The sequence below is a fragment of the Lytechinus pictus genome, chromosome 3 (genome assembly GCF_037042905.1).
Source record: "Lytechinus pictus isolate F3 Inbred chromosome 3, Lp3.0, whole genome shotgun sequence".
NCBI lineage: Eukaryota > Metazoa > Echinodermata > Echinoidea > Temnopleuroida > Toxopneustidae > Lytechinus > Lytechinus pictus.
The window spans coordinates 40476851-40496031 of record NC_087247.1 but is presented as its reverse complement, the minus strand read 5'-3'; the positions used below and the strand labels follow the sequence as shown (position 1 = coordinate 40496031).

General features: G+C 34.8%; 1 protein-coding gene across 2 annotated transcripts in view; it reads right to left on the bottom strand.

Annotated features, from left to right (window-relative positions):
- Positions 1 to 19181, bottom strand: part of LOC129257246 (prestin-like) — a 34834-nt gene that overhangs the window by 1986 nt on the left and 13667 nt on the right. For both annotated transcript variants that reach the window (XM_054895529.2, XM_064097050.1), the window contains exons 5-16: positions 14854 to 15098; positions 13662 to 13826; positions 11639 to 11791; positions 7431 to 7513; positions 6650 to 6806; positions 6204 to 6317; positions 5828 to 5905; positions 3230 to 3325; positions 2383 to 2559; positions 1628 to 1801; positions 803 to 974; positions 354 to 457 (exon numbers count right to left, since the gene is read on the bottom strand). In XM_054895529.2, the coding sequence (XP_054751504.2) occupies positions 354 to 457; positions 803 to 974; positions 1628 to 1801; positions 2383 to 2559; positions 3230 to 3325; positions 5828 to 5905; positions 6204 to 6317; positions 6650 to 6806; positions 7431 to 7513; positions 11639 to 11791; positions 13662 to 13826; positions 14854 to 15098 (1718 nt within the window). The remainder of the gene's footprint in view (positions 1 to 353; positions 458 to 802; positions 975 to 1627; positions 1802 to 2382; positions 2560 to 3229; positions 3326 to 5827; positions 5906 to 6203; positions 6318 to 6649; positions 6807 to 7430; positions 7514 to 11638; positions 11792 to 13661; positions 13827 to 14853; positions 15099 to 19181) is intronic.

Genomic DNA, 19181 nt, shown 5'->3' with positions numbered 1-19181 from the left:
AAGAGATGTAAAACAAATATTTCAGAGCCGAATGGTGTAAGGTATATAACAGGTGGTCATGGATAGTTGAGTAGCCCTCATAGATCCCCAAGAATAGTTTTGAAAATAGTGAAAATATGGATATTCATTTTGAATAAAACAATCGAATGCATGATTTATATATATTTTTTTAACGAAATTCAATGTATAGAATTTACTTAATTCATATAAGGTGGATGCACTCAGTTAAAGACATCATTAAGGAGAGATCATTAAGTATGTATACCGGTAATACAAAGCCTTTACTTAAAATTCATTAGACAGAAAATTCCGTTTCTTTGACAAGAAGGGCGGGGTACAAAGGGAATACATACATGTTTCCTTGACAAAGCCAATACAGCGTCGTGAATGGAAGGATAGAAGTTATCACTCTCATCATCAAGATGACCAATCAACTTGATCGACTGCATCACAGAATCTACAACAGAAAATGGAATTCTCGTTTCTTATTGGTTAACGACACTGTCCAGTTAATTGCCAATAAAACCTGCAATAATAATTCTAAATGAAATATGATTCATAGCAAAATATTTTTAAGCTGGTGCACAATCAAATAAATTTTCCCTTGCGCACAGATTCCAGATATTTAGAAAGGATGCAATCATTCTAATTGTCTTTATTTGAATATGAAAAAAATAGCGAAAATGAACATCAACGGATAATTAATTGGCCAAACTTCTGTCACGTGACTCTCAATTCGAGCAATCATACAGAAAGATTCTTCATACGAAAATACGGAAATATATAACATATCGATATTAACCTGGGCATGAGCAGAAGGCGGTTGCTATGCCAACCCTGTCGTAATCCCTGACGAGAGCAAGTAAAGTGGTAACGCCTGTTACATCGATGAAACCAAATGAACTACAGTCAATGAGGAGAGAATGCAAGTCATCTTTGGCTAAATCAATCTCTTTCATCGCCATACTGGTTTCCTGTTGATGTAAACAGATTACATGAAGATATGTTGTGAAAGAAAATCTAACTAGATGAATTCTCGACTGCACGTGGTCAAAACTTATGGATCCACTATTGCCGGATCAAAAATCTACTACAAACCTAACTACTAAAAGTTCAAAACATTGACGACTTGAGCTTAGAACAAGACACAAGTCGTATTTTTTTTAAATTAACTTGTCAAGATTCCTTATGTGGAAATGTCGACATGTAACCTTGTAGAAATTGACTTGGCAATATCAGTTTTGTCACCACGCCGGCTTGGCGACATGAAACCTTGTAGAAATTGACTTGGCAATATCAGTTTTGTAACCACGCCGGCTTGCGAAGATAGAATATCATGTCATCTCGTATACTAGTATGGTGTAATAATGACACTTTTATCTGTCTCAGTGTCGTATGATGTAACAAAATTCTTTATTAAACAATGTTCAATATAGTTTCATGTCTAATCATTCTTGTGAACATGCTCTGATTGAACTGCATGGCATCCTATGACATAATGGTGACCAAATCTTCACAAATTCCCTTTGCAACATTCATTCATAACATGACGATAGAATACCATATCGAATTCCAAATCCATGTTTACTTTTATGATTTGACCTGTTAATGAATTATGAGAATTTACCAGTGTTCCATCTTTGTTTCTTTCTTTAGCCGCCTCTTCTTTGCGGATTTCAGCTAATCGTGTAACAGGATTGATTCCAGTAGCCCGTAACACTCTCTGTCTGAACTGTTGGGCATTGGCATAGTACAACGTGGTTTGCATCTTGAAAATCACCATCCCTAGTCTTGTTTTCACCTGATTTACAGATCAATATTAATAGACTGAATAAAATATTCTTTCGATGACCTGTATACAACAAACCACGAAAAACCTTTGTCTCTACTCTCTAGGATACAGAAATATATCATCAAGACATTCAACACAAATCAATAAGTCCGTAAACATGTTCTATCATACAAACAAGTATTTCTAAATAATTTGACACAGACATGCAAACAACAAAAAACAAATCTGACATAGACTATGGGATAGTAGTGCAGGACACAGGTCTGTTATTTGAATCCAAATGTATGGGAATTGCTCAGTTTACAAATTATGATATAAATGCTTTAAGAGTATAATATGAGTATATTCGAATCTTTTACCATTTTTTGACATAAAATTAGTTCTTATGATAATATATTTGCAACACAGGCACATGGAGTAACATAAATCCAATAAATTGAATAATTTGTTATTTATCGAAATTGTTGAGCCATAAAGTTCTAATCTAATATATTTTTTGGGGGGTGGATTTATAGTGTTTTAAATACATAAATTTAATATTCGACAAAAAAGTAAATACAACAATTTATTTTACTGACTAGTACACTTACTGATCTGTATGTTTGGACATCGCGATAGAGCTCGGTGTCGACAAGACGACCTTGCTCGCTGTAGACGGGAAGCTGAGTCCTTACGATCACGGTGAAGAGAGCAAATACGACCCCGACACCGAGACCAAGATCCACACCGAGGATGAAAACCGAAAGGAACGTCACGACAAAGATGGCCTGGAATTAAATTAGGTATATTAATGATTATTAATTGTAATTGTGTAGTGGATATCCACATCAATGCATACAAAATTGTCTTATATTCAACATGTATACCTCTATTTTCATTGCTTTTAACATATTTGATATTGATCTCCAATGATCCTAAATTATATTTCCTTATATTTTTGGAAGAGCCGTGGTGTAGTGGTTCTGACTCTCGCCTTGTAATCAGAGGGTCGTGTGTTCACTTTGCCACTCTCGACCCAGGTGCTAAATGGGTACCCGGTAAGATGCGAAAGATTATGCATGTTTGAATTTGCCAGCGCCATAATGAGGCTGCGATGAATCCAAGGAATGCTCTTCGGTTAGTTGAAATTGTGCACTTTTCGTGCGGGATTGAAATGAATCAAATGACCGGGGTAATAATATGCTGTAAAGCGCTTTGAGCCGTTCTGGGAAAAGCGCTATATAAAAATTGGCTATTATTATTTTTATTATATGACCATGATATCTATGAACGAACCCTCAATTGTATTTGTCAATATTTCATCGATAACCCAACATTTTATAGTTAAACAAATGCTTCTTTCTTTTATTTTTGATATGAAACATGTATAATTTCTCATTTATGGAATTTGAGATACGCCATTTGATATGAAGAACCGTATTACATGGTTTTACTTACACAATCTACTTTGGAAGTCTTGAAGAGCCCTCTAATTTCGGTGATTTGGAAAACGATTCTTCGTAATGCATAAATGATGATTGCAGCCAATACAGACTATTAAGGAAATAAAAGAGGTCTCAGTGACCATGAATCGACAGTGAGACACATTAATGATTAAATCATTCATAGATGCGATTATACTGTCCATTTTGGGGGTAAAACTAGTCATATACATTATTGTAAGATTCACCGTTCTTGTATTCCTTATTTTTTGTTCATACATGGCACAAAGAAACATTTTGTGTACAAATTCAATAGGGTACGAGACATAGAGCAATGTTGCTGAGACAGGAGACCTTGTTTCAGCGTGTTGCAACACGCCCGAGATGTATCTTGAATGGTAACACTTTTTTTAGACTTGAAGAAAATTTTGCGTTTTTAGAATAAGCGATTTGTCTCGGCATATACCTGGGGCGGTATTCTGAGGTAATTTTATCTTTAAAATATTTTATTTTATATCCTACATAGAGTAAATCCTGTATAGTGATTGGTTCAAGTAGCATCATGTGACCTAATATATTTCAACTATGATGTTGCGTGACGTCAGACCTCGATATATTTATATAATATTGACTGGTCTTGAGGGGAACATCAAATATATTGCCAGCAAAAGAATCATATTGGCCCGATTCTTTAGACGAGGGCAATATGGGTCTTTTAAGGGCAATATATTTGATGTTCCCCGAAAGAAGGGCAGTCAATATTTTTATTATCATCCAAATCAGATATCTAGAGCAAAAATCATGATAACAGTGATATCTTTTAAGAATAGAGTTCTGTTGCGTCATGATAATATCAGAGTCTCGGCTCTGCAATTTACCATTATGACGTACTTGCAAGCGCCCGGATCCAGCGTTGTCTTTATTATGACGTAGATCGTTGGTGCGCGGAACATTATGAAGCGTATCGAGCGTATCACTTCATTCGCATCCTCAAAGGCCCGGATGTGAGACCAGGGAAAATACAAAGGTATATTTTGCGTCGTCTCTGCATGCAAAGTCAATACGCGCATTGAGACCGAGGAAAATACAAACTATATACCTATCCATATCCCTTCCTGATAATAATAAAATACAGGGAAATACGGTTTTGTAAATGACCAGCTCAGATGTCTGATACGGGTGATAATTTTGGATATACCAATATTATGACGTCATTATTTCACAAAACTGGATATCTCGGCGCACCGGCTTGCGCGCTCTCTCTCCCGGGCGCGCAAGTCCAGCGCGATGCGTCAGCGCAGACCTTTGGCGCAGACACTAATCTGCGTTCCGCTGAGCGCGGTGGCTCGGAGAAAAGTAGGTAATTCAACGCAAGTAACAGGACTTTGCATGCTCAGCGCATAGATTTTGGTTATAAATTATTAAAAGTAGGATATAAAACAAATATATCAGGCGTTTCATTCGAAAGCATAGTGGGAATTATTAATCCTCGGTTGGACTGGCAAACTACTATATTTCCCTCGGGGCTTCGCCCCTCGGGGAAAAATAGTAATTGCCAGACCAACCTCGGATAAATAATTCCACTATACTTTCTCAAAATTTGTTTATTATCTCTTAAAATGAAATTGGTATTCTGAGATGATATTTTATCTCTCAGATAAAATTTACAATTTTATCTTGCGTATATATTTTATCTTGCGTAAATATAGATGATACGCAACAGTGCCTGCGTAGACATACCCATCGCGTATCTGGGTATTGCAACGCGGATGATTTGCTTGCGCCCAAGTTACTTTGAAGAAAAAAATGAAATAAACTTAAAAGAGGGTAGGGGCTATTTTATCTCCGCGACGTTGATTTCACCAATATTTCTAGGTGAATTAACCCCAAATTTTGACATGAAAATGAAGAAAAATTATATATTTATTGAGAATAAAACATTAATGTTATTCCTGTACAATCAGAGAGTATTTCATAAGACTTTTCTTGACTAATATTGTCCTTGAAATAAGGCTTGAAAATATGCAATATAGACTTCGCAAAAGGATGAGAGTATTGCCCTTTTTGTTAAAAAGAAATATTTTTAAAGACGCGCAAGCGTATAGTGCAAGCGTATTTGAAGTCAATAAATTGACGCAATCTCACCCCTTTGCCACACCTCCTGGCGGAATGGATTTCAATTGGTTGAGTGACACGAGAGAGCTATAAAAGCGCATTTCTAATTGGATATTGATTAAAAAGTAGGTGTGTCTTACAGAGATAAAATGAAGATAAAATTGTTCTCAGAATACCAATTCGGAGAGATTTTAAGGGTATTTTATCGCACTGATTTTAACGGAGATAAAATATTTTATTTTATCTGAGATAAAATGGATCTCAGAATACCACCCCTGAACATTATCATGATTATGCAAATTGTTGCATAGCTTTCAGGCACCATAAGTGAATGAGGTCAAGTTTAAATTTGATGATTAACGTTTAACCAAGTAACTTTGCTCGAATTAGAACCTATTAGCTTTTGATTTTTTTTATATGGTGACATACCTCTTGATAAAGTTTCGAATAGAGGTCATGATGACCTTGTAACGCTACTTAACATTGTGAGGTTACATACCTTTGGTAAGGGTTCAAAGAGAGGGCCTATGACGAGAAGAACGAACATGATGATAATCGATGAAACCAACATAGAAATCTAGTGATGGAATAAACAAATTAAAAAACAAGGCAACTTTAAGTTCTATTCGGTGAAGTAAACCTCAGTAAATACCTATATGTCAATAACATTTTTTTTACTATTTTATCAAAAACTTTTAGAAAGCAGCCTCCGCAATCGATTCATTGTGGGCGGAGAATTACCAGTCAACCGACATCCGAACATCGTAATTACCTTCAGTCGAGAAACAGATATGGTACTATCAGAAAATATCAAGCTATTAATAATTTTAAAGATTGACGGGGCGTGCTGTACGAATAAGAATGAATGCGATTACCTGTGATTTTCCTCCTGCGCCATCGATGAGAGCTACCCTCGCCAAAGCGGAGGCGGACACGAAGCAAAGAAAGAAGGATGACGACGCATTAGCAGCACCATATCCAAGAAGTTCCTAAAATAAAACATAATAAAACACTTAAACAAACAGTTCTATTCATCATTTCATATTATCAAACATTATCTTCTGTCAATCAAAATGAAACCTAATTGTTGCAGTTAATTGTTAACATCTACTTTTTTGTAATCAGGAATTACATAGTATAATCTGATTGGCTGTTGATGGGCTGATCACATGACCGAGAACGGCGCCATGTGCGTATTTGTACATCGGATATAAAAAGGTGATTCCAGAGTTTTCCATTCAAGCGTACTATAGGCTTATAACTAGAAGCATATATATTAAAATGATCTGATAAATATGTACATCCCTGCACTTTCACTCACCTGATTTGCATCAATTTCGTAATCATTTTTGCTTGCGAAAATTTTGGCAAGAGATACAGACACCGCAAATCCCACAATAGCTATGGCAATGGCAGATCCTATTAGATCACTGATGGTTACACCGGGTGGCAGAGATGGGACAGTAGGTTTGGGAAATCTGACAGAAACGAAGATAATGTTTGATTAGAAAACAAAACATTTGATCTTTCAACAAAAAAAAACACTTCACGCAGAAGCTTCATCGAAATGTTATTTAAATTAAGGTGATCGTAACGTGCTTTGTTAAAAAATGCATTCATAAACTAAATCCTGTGTGTAAGTAAAAAAAGATTGGAATTTGTAGAATGCATTGTACAAGATAATTCGCCATGATGGCTACATCTGTTTTGACGATTCGAGATTTATAGATTCTTTTCAGTGTACTTTAATGAAACAAAATTCCTTGTTAGAAGGGGGAACACTGATGCGAACATGCATTACATAATATTCAAAATCATACTTATAATGATATCTGTTATTACAATTTTAGAAATATGAAATAAAGGAATTATTTTTCCCAGAATTAATGTTACTGGGTAGGTATAGATCGAAAACAATTATTCACCACACTATGCAAAAATAGATATATATGAAATTTAAAAAAAAATCTGCTTTTCTGGTTATTTGGGAAGGAGATTTTGACCTTTTTAGGTGTCTTTTAGGAATATTTTTTGTGGAGAAATTATCATGTTAAAGTGAACTTATTTAAGACACACTGAATACAATTGTGTTCTTGACCTACCCAACAGGGACATCTCCTATTATATCAACGCCATACTTCTCCCCAACATTAACCAAGTAGGATGTGAGAATTGTGATGATGACCTGATAAGGACAACGAAAATACGCTCTTAAAAATTATGCGATGTCAAATAAAAAACTATCCCATGTCTAATCACACATGTCAATTACGCAAACATAATACAATGAAGAATAAAAGTTCTTCGATAGGTTAAGCCTACAAAATTCATTATTTCACAGTCCAAAATGCATCAAACTAGCAGCTCGCAGACCGAAAATGTTCAATTTACATAGAAGAATATGAAAAGTATTATAATCATAAACAGGTATACCTGTATATTATGAACCAAAAATATAAATATTACATTGTGATATTGGAACAAAAATAAATATACGATGATATTCTCCCATCAAAATTTTTAAATCAAAGCATAAAGTTGGCTTGCAATTAACAGAAGAAAAAATGTTTATATGAATCAATAGAGAAAATAACCAAACAAGCATAACGCTGAAAAATTCGTCAAAACCTGGTGTAAAATAAGAAAATTGTGAAATTTTAAAGTTCCGCTTCTTTTTCACAAAAAAGTCATGTGCACAAATCAGTGATATGCAAATGAGTGTCAATGATGTCAGCACTCACTATTACTATTGTTTTTAATTGTTTGAATTATATAGTGTATAAATTTATACAGATTTGACGATAATGACCAACTTGACTGAACAACAAATTGTTTAAACAATGGTAAGTCCACATATTGAGGAAGGAATAAATTGTTTCAATGAGAAAATCTAATATTTCATGTAATGAAATTAAAAAAAGGAAGTTAGTGCTGCTGTCATCAGTCCCCTCATTAATTTTGTATACCGACCAGGATGTGCATATAACTTTCATAACTTTCTTATTGTTCATCAGATTTTGATGACATTTTTATTGTTATGCATTAATCAGGGATGCCTTTTCTTTCAAATATCTAAACATTACTATTGACAAGTCTTCCAAGCAGAAACAGCAAATAGGTAAGAAAAAGATGCGTTGTTATCAAGGAGCCCATAATATTGGGACCTGAATACACCATAAAACCTTCAAAATGGACAAAAGTATCAGTCAGTTATAATCAATAATGTAAATAAGGATGATGACAATGGCCCACAAATGATAAGAATCTTGTTCTTAAATTTCAAACGGTATCTTATTGGTTGCGTAAGACTAAAATTTTCTAACATTCTAACAAAACGAGTTATGTTTCCATAACTAAAGTATTGCTTGGCAACAAAAACATGTAATAAAGAGGTAAGCTATTCAATTGGTTAATAATTGACCTGGGGAATTAAGCGCTACAGGGGGAGAGGGTCGACTGATTCTATGTTGTGACAAGTAGTAAAAGGGGGACCAAAACAGAGGGAGATGGAGGTGAAGAAAAGGGGAAAGATTGAAGACCATAAGAATAGTGGTCTGAACTCTAATCACTTGAGAAAAAAGGCGTATTCCTTTAGGTCGTCTCGCACCCCCCCCCCCCATTTAAAAACCAGACGCTGCCTTTTATTTTGTCCATTAAAAAAATGTTTAATGTCAACTTTTAACAGGAAAATGAGGAGATTGAGATTGTCGGTAAATGTGGATAAAAAGATGAACATTACATTGACATTTCAAGACATGAAAGCAAATATCCATGTGCAAACAGATTAAAAACTGGTTGATTGCATACCTTATAATATAGAAACAAATATTTGGGTAGGTCTCCAATTGACAGATGGGCACAATGTCAACATGAGAAAATTTTTCCAAATATTGACATTTAAAGTGTGTTTTACTTTTTGTATAAGAACATTGAGGAAACCCAGAGGAAACATGGATTTAAGATACAAAGAGAGCAACGTAAAATATAAATATTTGATTTCAACCGAAGAGAAAACGTTCTGTTATAAATACCCAACCCCCAAAACACAATAGGCATTGGTTAGTGTAGTTTCTTGCTCGTTTGTTAATGTTTTCCTGATTTTTCCCCTTGGCTTACGCTAGTGATGGGACAAATCCAAGGCGATCCTTTTCAGTCTAATTTACATTTGACTTATTTATAGGAAAATATTATGTTCGAATTAATTCACCATTATAATACGAAGACAACACAAACATGGTGGATATTTATCGCTATAATTTCACAGATCAAAGCATGAGCCCAGATCAAGCCAGATAGGCAATATATGTGTTTTTATTATTTCATATCGCTGAGGCCTATAAACAGGCATATAATTTTATTTTCAAGATGTGAAAAAAATATTGCATTGAATTGAATTCATGATTATAATTGACTCATTTTCTATTTATCAGTATAAAGTAAAACCAATTTGCCTAGTTAAATCGTGAATAACTCATGACGCAAACAAGGAAAGAAATGATAAATGATATTCAATACTGGATTGTGAGGATTTTTGTTTGACCTTTGTATTCGATGGAGGTTGAAGAATCTGCAAAAGAAGATGAGCTTTGAATATTCAATCCCATATTAATTCCACGTCATCAATCAATCCAGTTTTATGTTTTTTATTTACATTATTTGGGGGATACTTCAAAGTCGTGATAGATCGACTTCCTATGACATCTAATGACATCTAAAAAGCAACAACACCGTGAATAAAAACATTCTCTAAAAAGAATTTTAGTCCCGACAATGAAAAAAAAAATAGAAACTTAGAATATAAAACAAGCAACAAGGCATTAAGAATAACAATGTAATGATTTCGATTGATATATTCCAAGCAACCACAAGAATAAGACAAATATATGAAGTTGTGAAACATTATTTGCACAATATCTGAAAATATAGGTTGGTTCAATTCAGTGGCGTACTGTGGGTCACGGAATTGGAGGGGCACCAGCAAAATTTTTTAGTCACCCAGTTGGCGCGCTCGATTGCCAGATATACCGACTAATAGAGACATTTTGAGGACTATGCCATTAAGAGATGTGTATCTCAATGATCAAATAATGCGAACGTGAAGCGCAAGCTGGATTTTTTTTATATTCAGACCAAAAAAAGGGACATTTTAAGCAATTCGTAATCATGATACGTATCTGTCTCACTGAACAAACAATGCGTGCGCGAAGCGCGAGCTGAAATTTTTGTATATATTGAATTAATAAAGAGCACACACATCTCACTATAGTAATCTAATGCGAGTGTCAAGCACTTGCTGATTTTGTTAGAATTACACCTAAACACATGAGGCACTTTTTGGAGTCATTGTTATCATGAACATGATACGTATCTCACTAATCAAATATGGCGAGTGCGAAGCGCGAGCTGAAAATTTTTGATATTCAGATCAGAAAAGGGGACATTTTTAGGACTACTTTTAGAAACTCATGAAGAGCTGACAGATCTCCCCAATCCACTAATGCGAACGTAATCACGGACTGGAAATGTTTTATATTCAGACCTAAAAATGGGGCAATCACTTTAAGTAGTCATGAAAAAGAAGCATTATGTCACTAAATAAAACAATAACTCGAATTGTGAGGAAATATATTGGGTGTATATGGACTTGAAAACGGAATGTTTTAGTACAACAGGATTATATATCTCATTAAACAGACAATGTGAACACCAGAAAATATGAACACATAGGCCCTAAGCAAATTATGTTTCACAAAAATATGATATAACATACATGTAATATTATTATGATAATTTCTTCTTCCCCCACTACGTTTCTCTTTCTTTTCCCTCTCTTTCTCCCCCATTCGTTTTTTTTTGCCAGCCGATGGGGGGGGGGGGGGGGGCACGTGCTCCCCGTAGTTACACCACTGGTTCAACTCTCACTGTATAGACATGATAGGTTTTCGACGAATCAGGATAATTATTGACAATGCTAACGTTACTGTATTATCTGAGAAGGAAAAGTAACTACTAAAACATAAAAAAGGGACCTAAAATGGATAAAATATCAACAAAATCAAACAGAATATTACATATATCTTATTGGAAAGGATAGGAAAGAGCATAAGGAAAGGGTGTCACAATCAAGAGAGATGGAGAGGGAAGAATGACCAAAAATATTAATATGAAAAAAGGAAAGAAGCGATTAAGCATATTAAATTGATAGATATGTAACAGAAGATAATTAGCGAACATCATTGTTACAAAGGGGAAATGGAAATATTAATATGACGGGATCAAATCAGATTAAAAAAAAGTTGAATCAACTTACAACAAAGAGTTCCCAAGGAATTGGTATTTTGAGCTGCTTTTTATACCTCTCAGAAAGGTATTTGCCGGGGGCTAAGATAAGAAAAGTAAGCAGTCCGAAAAGAAATGTGGCCACATTCGTCTTAGGAAGGTTGATAAAGATATCACGCCAAGTCTGAAATGTAAAACAAAATATATTCGCTCTAATGAAAGATAACCGATCACAAATGCCGGAAATCAAGAGTTGAATTACATTTTTGAAACTTATTCGAAGCATACAGATTTCGATTACGTAAATAAACATTGTTACATGATTTTAATGTGATAGACCACAGACCATCAATAAACATTACAAAAGCATCATTACTGAACATGCTAAAGGAATATTAAGATAACGATAGTGATGTTGATTGACAGCATTGTATTGAGTTATAAGTTTGAAAGCACTAAAGGGCATACTCTCCTCGAAAGAATACTATCGTTTCAATGAAAGTGTCACATTCATCTGGAATACAATATCCATTTAACATACGATTTGCTGTTCACACAATAGTGGATCAGATACCTAAAAAGTAGCAATTGCTTTTGCTAGGCTTTTGCTTGGCTTTTGCTCGATTCCGTGTGCATAAATATGAGCGAGCAAATGCTTTTGCTAGTAAGTTCAAGCAATCGCTAACTGACTGCTATATCATTTCCTTGACGATTAAGCTATCGATAAAAAGTGTATGCATAATGCAAACATTTTATTATGCGTTTAAGCACTTGCTTGTTTTTTTTTCCAAGATCCGTCAAGAGCAGCTTGATGAGCGTTTGCTTGATCAGGGCGTTCGCGTTTTTAATCATGTTTATGCACCTGAGAGTAAACCCCGAGATGTATAGCCTACATGTACATGTTTTCTTCCTAACAAGAGCAAACAAAATGTCAAATATATAAAGTTATTAAAAAGAATCCTGCCTTTTCTGTGTTTCGTGTGCAAATTACCGCTTCTTTCCTACATGTTCCTATAACATCTTTCCCTCAGACGTGGTTTCAAACTAACTTGTTTCTTTTCAATAAATTGATATATTTGGCATTTGACTTGCACTTATTAAGAAGAAAACATGTACTTGTAGGCTACGGTACACCTAGGGATTCTCTCTCAGGTGCATAAACATGATTTCAAAGACGCGAACATCCCCTGATCAAGCAAACGCTCAAGCTACTCTGACGAGCTTGAAAAAATCGAAGCAAGTGCTTTTATGCACAAGCGACATGTTCGCTGCATGCATACGCTTTTTAGTAATGGAATCGTCAAAGAAATGCTATAGCAGTCAGTTAGCGGTTGCTTGAACTAACTAGCAAAGGCATTTGCTCGCTCATTTTTATGCATACGGAATCAAGCAGAAGCCAAGAAAAAGCCTAGCAAAAGCAATTGCTACTTTTTATGCATCTGATCCATGATCTTCTGCTTGGCTAGCAATATGGCTTGTGCTTGAAGAAATTGATGACAAGCAATTGCCAGTACCTTTTATGCATCTGACCCAGTATCGTTTAAATGTTATTACAGTTAGTTTGCCTGAATTTTAAACCAAAGTCTTGACATTTCAATTCCAGCCTCGCGGCACTTCTGTTTTACAGGAAAAGAGAATCGTGTCAACACCAGGCGAGAACGTCACCAACATTTTGTCGTCCGACAAGTTGTCAGATGGGGCCCGTTGCAGAAAGAGTTGCGTTTAAACGCAAGTAAAAAAATCAATCGCAAGTCCCAAATGCGCGCTGTTGATTGGTTGAAAATCAAGTTGCGCATGATTTTTAGAGTTGCGATTGATTGCAACTCTTTCTGCAACGGGCCCCAGGCAACTCTTCTTTATTATGATTGCCTGAGAAATAAAGTTCGTTTGGTAATTGTCGGATAAAACGTCTAAAAATTATTTCATGAAACGCTCCCCAAGCTATAGGCCTACTACCGGACGAGCAGTAGAACCGAGATTAACATTTATTTTGCTATCACAAGAAGAAAATATTGCTTGTCTGTGTTTATTCGTAGAAGTAGATTCCTACTTACGTAAATAAGACTGAGTGGACCAGCATATCGAGGGAGAACCAGACCAAATAATGGCGGTACCTGACTCGTGATCACGTGACATGCAGCACCAGTGGTGAATGCTCGAACGAGTGGCTGAGCAAGGTACGTAGTGACAAAGCCAAGACGACAAATAGCCATTAACATCTGTAGCGAGGGAATATAACGTCATCAAATTATGTGCTTTTGATAACCATTTCATATACATATTTAACTCCCATCATTCGAGATGCGTCATAATGAGTGATTTTGTAACTTTGTAAAATATGAGGTGCATGCATGACCCTGCCATAAAAAAAAAACACGTTCCATGGTGAAAAGATCTAACTCTGATACGTTTATATCGCAAGAATCATGTGTGTTTTAAGATGTACAATTTTTAACAAGTTACCGAGAATGATAGATGATTTCCCCCTTATTTTACAAGACCGTAGATCTTTTTAATGACATCACTTGGTCAAAAATGTGGTTCTCGTAGACAAACTATCGATCATGGACTTAGAATGGACCAATATATTCCTCCTCGATGATTTAACTAAAAACAAACAACTCCAAATACCGCCGACGTATTGCCTAATTTGGCGTATTTACTTTTCCAGGAGGTGGGGGGGGGGGGTGTCTGCGCGAGCCCCTGCTGAAGAAGGACACGGCGGCACTGTTTTTAAGCGACACTATTCACTCGCAGATAAAACAATAATAATGATTATAATAATACCAACAACAACAATAATGATAAAAATAATAATACATTAGTAATGGTAGTAATAAAAATGATAGTAATAATGATAATTATCAATAACAAAACCAAAACGACAGTAATAATGAAAATGATAATAAGTAATTACAATAAACAGAAATGATAACAATGAAAACAGTCACGATCATAACGATTGTGATGATGATAATAATGATAATAATCTTAATGATATAAATCATTTATAATCGATCACGTAGCGCACTGTTTTTTGTGTGTATAACTTAAGACCGTAATAATAAACTGTCAATCATTTTAAAATTTCAAACCCTCATATCAATCTGAGCTAAGGTTACACTTACAAATTATTCCCCCGGGATTGTCAATTCATGCTTCCATGAAAGTGCAATCACACTAAAAAAAAAATGCCTTGGATATATTTGCTAGTAGCTTTGAAATTTTTCAAAACCGTATACTCGCCTGTATCAAGCCGACCATAAGACAAAGTGTGGTATGAATCTGGAGTCTCTCGTCACAGATTGGTCCACACGGCGCAGGCGTAGTAGTATTCATCATCATTGATGTAGTAGTGTAGAAAGAAGAGGATTGCATTGGTAGGGTTGTGAGTGGTTCAGTTGTTGATGGTAGTTCGGTGGGTGGGTATCTTTCACCTATAATCCTCTCAACAGCATCGGCACATAGGATACTGATGACACCAAATGTACCTACATCATAAGAATCATGAATATATAGTTAAATAATAATCATCATATCAATGATCATGAACATGACATTTATTTTATAGTAATCTTTATTATTTACTCACTTCAAATCCAAACCTACATAGTCTGTAAAATATGGAAGAAAAATTAATCAACAAATTAATTGCAGCTGTCTATACACAAAGTCAAATATAAACAATATAGAAAATAACATATTTGGTAAGTTGGATCTACATAGTCAAAATCACAGAAAATAGCATAATTTTCAACGACTTTGTAGCTGAGCAGTTAGAAAATATGACATGACATCAAAAATGCAGCCAAGCAAACGGGATCAAATATACTGAATAAATTAAATGTATTATGCATCCTTCGGTCCCAACAACACCCCCGAATATTCTCAGATACTGAAGCTGAACAAACAATTTCAACAACAAAAACCAGCATTAGGAAAGACGAAAAACACACAAAAAACAAACACTTTAATAATTTCATAAGAGAGAGAGAGGGGGGGGGGGGAGACAACGAACCACCAAACAATAAAGCAAGACAGAGGGTAGTTTACAGTGGCAGTGATCGATCGACCCATGAGCGGGCGAACGAGGGGACCCCCTTCCCTTCCCCCATCCTTCTCATTATTTTGGTTAAAGTTTAATACTTTTAATCGTAGCTACATCAGGATTTAGTGAAAATAAATTCACAGTATTTTTACGATATCGCTTTTTTTTTTGCTAGAGGAAAACTGTTTCCAGAGGGAACAGGCTGCCCTATAGAAGCTAAATAAAAGTTTTATTTTGTTAATTTTCAGTCCAGATATTTTCTTAAACTTCTCAAGAATTATTATATGTGTAATCTATCTGATGGCCTGTATTATGAAGTCAGGTTTAAACATACCAGAAGACTTTTATTTAGACCAACACCTTTCAAGTATTTGTCCTTATTTACATCCATTCCAGACATCCGGTTCAAATTATACAATTATGAGACTCCAAAGTTCTGAAATTTGACTCTTTAAGCACGAACTGAATTTTTCAAATCAACAAAGTGGAAGGAAATTACAATAAAATGTGTCGTCGTTTTAACCATTGAATCTTTTGTTAAACATGCATCTCAAAGAGAGAGATAGAGAGAGAGAGAGAAAATAGGCATCGTACCTTATACCGATTGACATTAACAGCGTTCCCAGCGATTCCTCATTCCCTCCCCTCCTACTTTTATCAAAATATTTTCCATTAACACCATTTACGTTGATAAGATAGAATAATCAAACATGCGTTGTGATTAATATTTTTTTCTGCTCAAAACTTGATCTTTTATATTTTGGTATGATTTTTTTTTCTATTGTTGTTTATATTGTGATTCGTTTTCTTTGTAATTTACATATGTTGCCCTGCATGTAATTTATTAGTTCATGACCTTGGCTTATTTCCTTTTTATTGTATATTCACCTATGTTCCTTTGTTTGATTTTGAATATTGAATAAAGTGATGATTTAAAATACGGAGCCTTTAAAGTGCCATCGACTTGGCGAGATACTTTATCTTGACATGTCGACATAATAACCTTATTATGTCGACATGGCGAGATACGTTATCTTGCCAAGTTGACTTTATAAAAAGTTATATGTCAACATGGCGAGATATTTTATTTTGCCAAGTCGACTTATAAAAAGTTATATGTCAACTAGGCGAGATATTTGGACTCTCACCGGGCCTTGGACACTTCATATCTTGACATGTCGACATATAATGTTTTATAAGTCGACTTGGCAAGATAAAATAACTCGCTATGTTGACATATAACGTTTTATAAGTCGACTTGGCGAGATAACGTATCTCGCCATGTCGACATGATAAGGTTATTATGTCGACATGGCAAGATAAAGTATCTCACCAAGTCGTCAAGTCGATGGCACTTTAAAGGCTCCGTAAATATGATTGGGACAAAATTCCCCTATCTTATCTTTTCTCGGATCTACAGAATTCTGTCTTTTGAACTAGGTGCATGTGTCTTTATATTTTCTTTGAAACATGTCAATGAGAAATAAGTCACTGAAATCAAACTGCAATATTACACGCTTCTTCAAACAATAACCAGATTTATAAATCAGCCGCAACCCGTAATCAACTACAACCTGTAATTGATCTAGTTTCTTTTGTTATACATGAGGTTTTAAAATTTCAGGGAAGTTTTTAAATTAAAGGAAAGTATCGTGATCATTAACCGAGGGATATCGGAATAATTATTCCATTCTGGCAAATGTTGGATTGTACTCGAATTAAAAGTAGTTTCTTGGACGATGGATGACAAATGATACGATGGTCAAATGAAAAGCGATTGGGTGGGAATATATGGCAGATAGGGGACGATTGAAGGGGGCAAGGAATGATCATGGGGAGACAGGGAGAGAGAAATATGAAATTAGACAAAACAACACGAGAGGGTTGTTTTGTGGGGTTAGTGGGCGGGTGCGTATGGTGTGCGTGTGTGTGTATGTTTGTCAAGGTTAAACTTTGTTTCGTCACTTATAGTGGTTCCTCAGTCTGTGGTTGTATGCTGAGTTTGAAAAGATCACATTTGAATTATTATGGTCAGGAAAAGATCGGATAAAGAGAATTATAATGTACCAGGATTACTCACAAGGAGGTTTAAAAATAATTAATTTTAAGTTGTTTGTAAAGTCTCATCGTTTAATGTGGCTTAAACGATTACTTTACGGAGAAAGGAAGTTGTATTTTGATTTTTGTTTTCGATCACTTGGGAGAGATTTCTGTTTCTATGTGACTTTGACACTTCAAAATTTGATATAAAATACCCCAATTTTATTCAGAAATGATGAAGGCTTGGCAAGACTTAAGGAAATATCGTTATTCCTGAAGAGGAGGTTAACCCTATTATATTCAATAATCAAAATATTTGTATAAGAGGTAAAATGATTTTTGACAATGATCTTTTCAATAAAGGAATATTTAGCGTGGATCAAATTTTTGATAATGGCCACTTGAAGCCTGTGACTTTTTGTTTCAAAATCTCGGTATTACCGCAAATCAACTTCTCCAAATAATAGATATTGTGCACACCAGTATACCAACAAGTTGGAAACATTTTAATAGTTCAATAAAGTTTACAAAATTTGATTTCGTAGATTTTGAGATAAGTATGAATATTGGAAAACAGGAAACAGCTTTTGAGGTAATTAAATCAAAAACAATTTATAAGTTGTTTATTACCAATCTACAAGAACTATAACAAATTAACACTCAAAGATGGTCACACTGATTTTAGTTTTACCGATGTAGAAATTTGTAAATTATTTGGATATATCAGGAGTACAACTTTTATAAGAAAACAAAAGGAATTTAAGTTTATGCTTTTACATGGAGCAATATATACAAAAGAACATTTGTATTTGTATTTATTTATTCTCCGAAATTCACAATAAAAAGATAAGTATATAAATGAAAATATAAAAGCAAGATATAAAAAATAACAAGTTAGAACTGACATATACAAAGAAACAACAATATCAAAGAGACATGAGAAAAGTGAAATCGGAAGGACACTCAGTTCAGCTCTGGCCATAGACAGTACTATTCCACGGGGTCCAAGGATTAAAACATTTGATGAAATTTGGTTTCGTGGGAGATAATTACTGCTCGTTTTGTTGTGCAAAAACTGAATCGTACTTTCATATACCCATGGATTGCATAAAAGTTAAACCTCTGTGGCAATTTTGTATTGATCATTTTTGTTTAGTTGAATTAAGAACTTTGAATTGGAGGGAAATATTCTTAGGATTACCTGGAAATTCTTGTAGAATTAAATGTGTCAATTCTGTTATTCTTTGTATCAAATATGCCAATTTTAATTCCAGAGCTGAAAGCCGGGTACCTTCATTCATTAAAATACAAAAATATATTACGAGTTGTATAGAGGAAGAAAGTCGCCTGGCAACGAAGTCAGGCAAGTTAAGTTTACATTTACAGAAATTGGATGAACTGAAGGTGAAAAAAAATGTGAATGTGAACAGGTGGGATGTGTCTAGTGTGGTGCAAGTGTGAATCCTGGTGTGAATGTTGATGATTT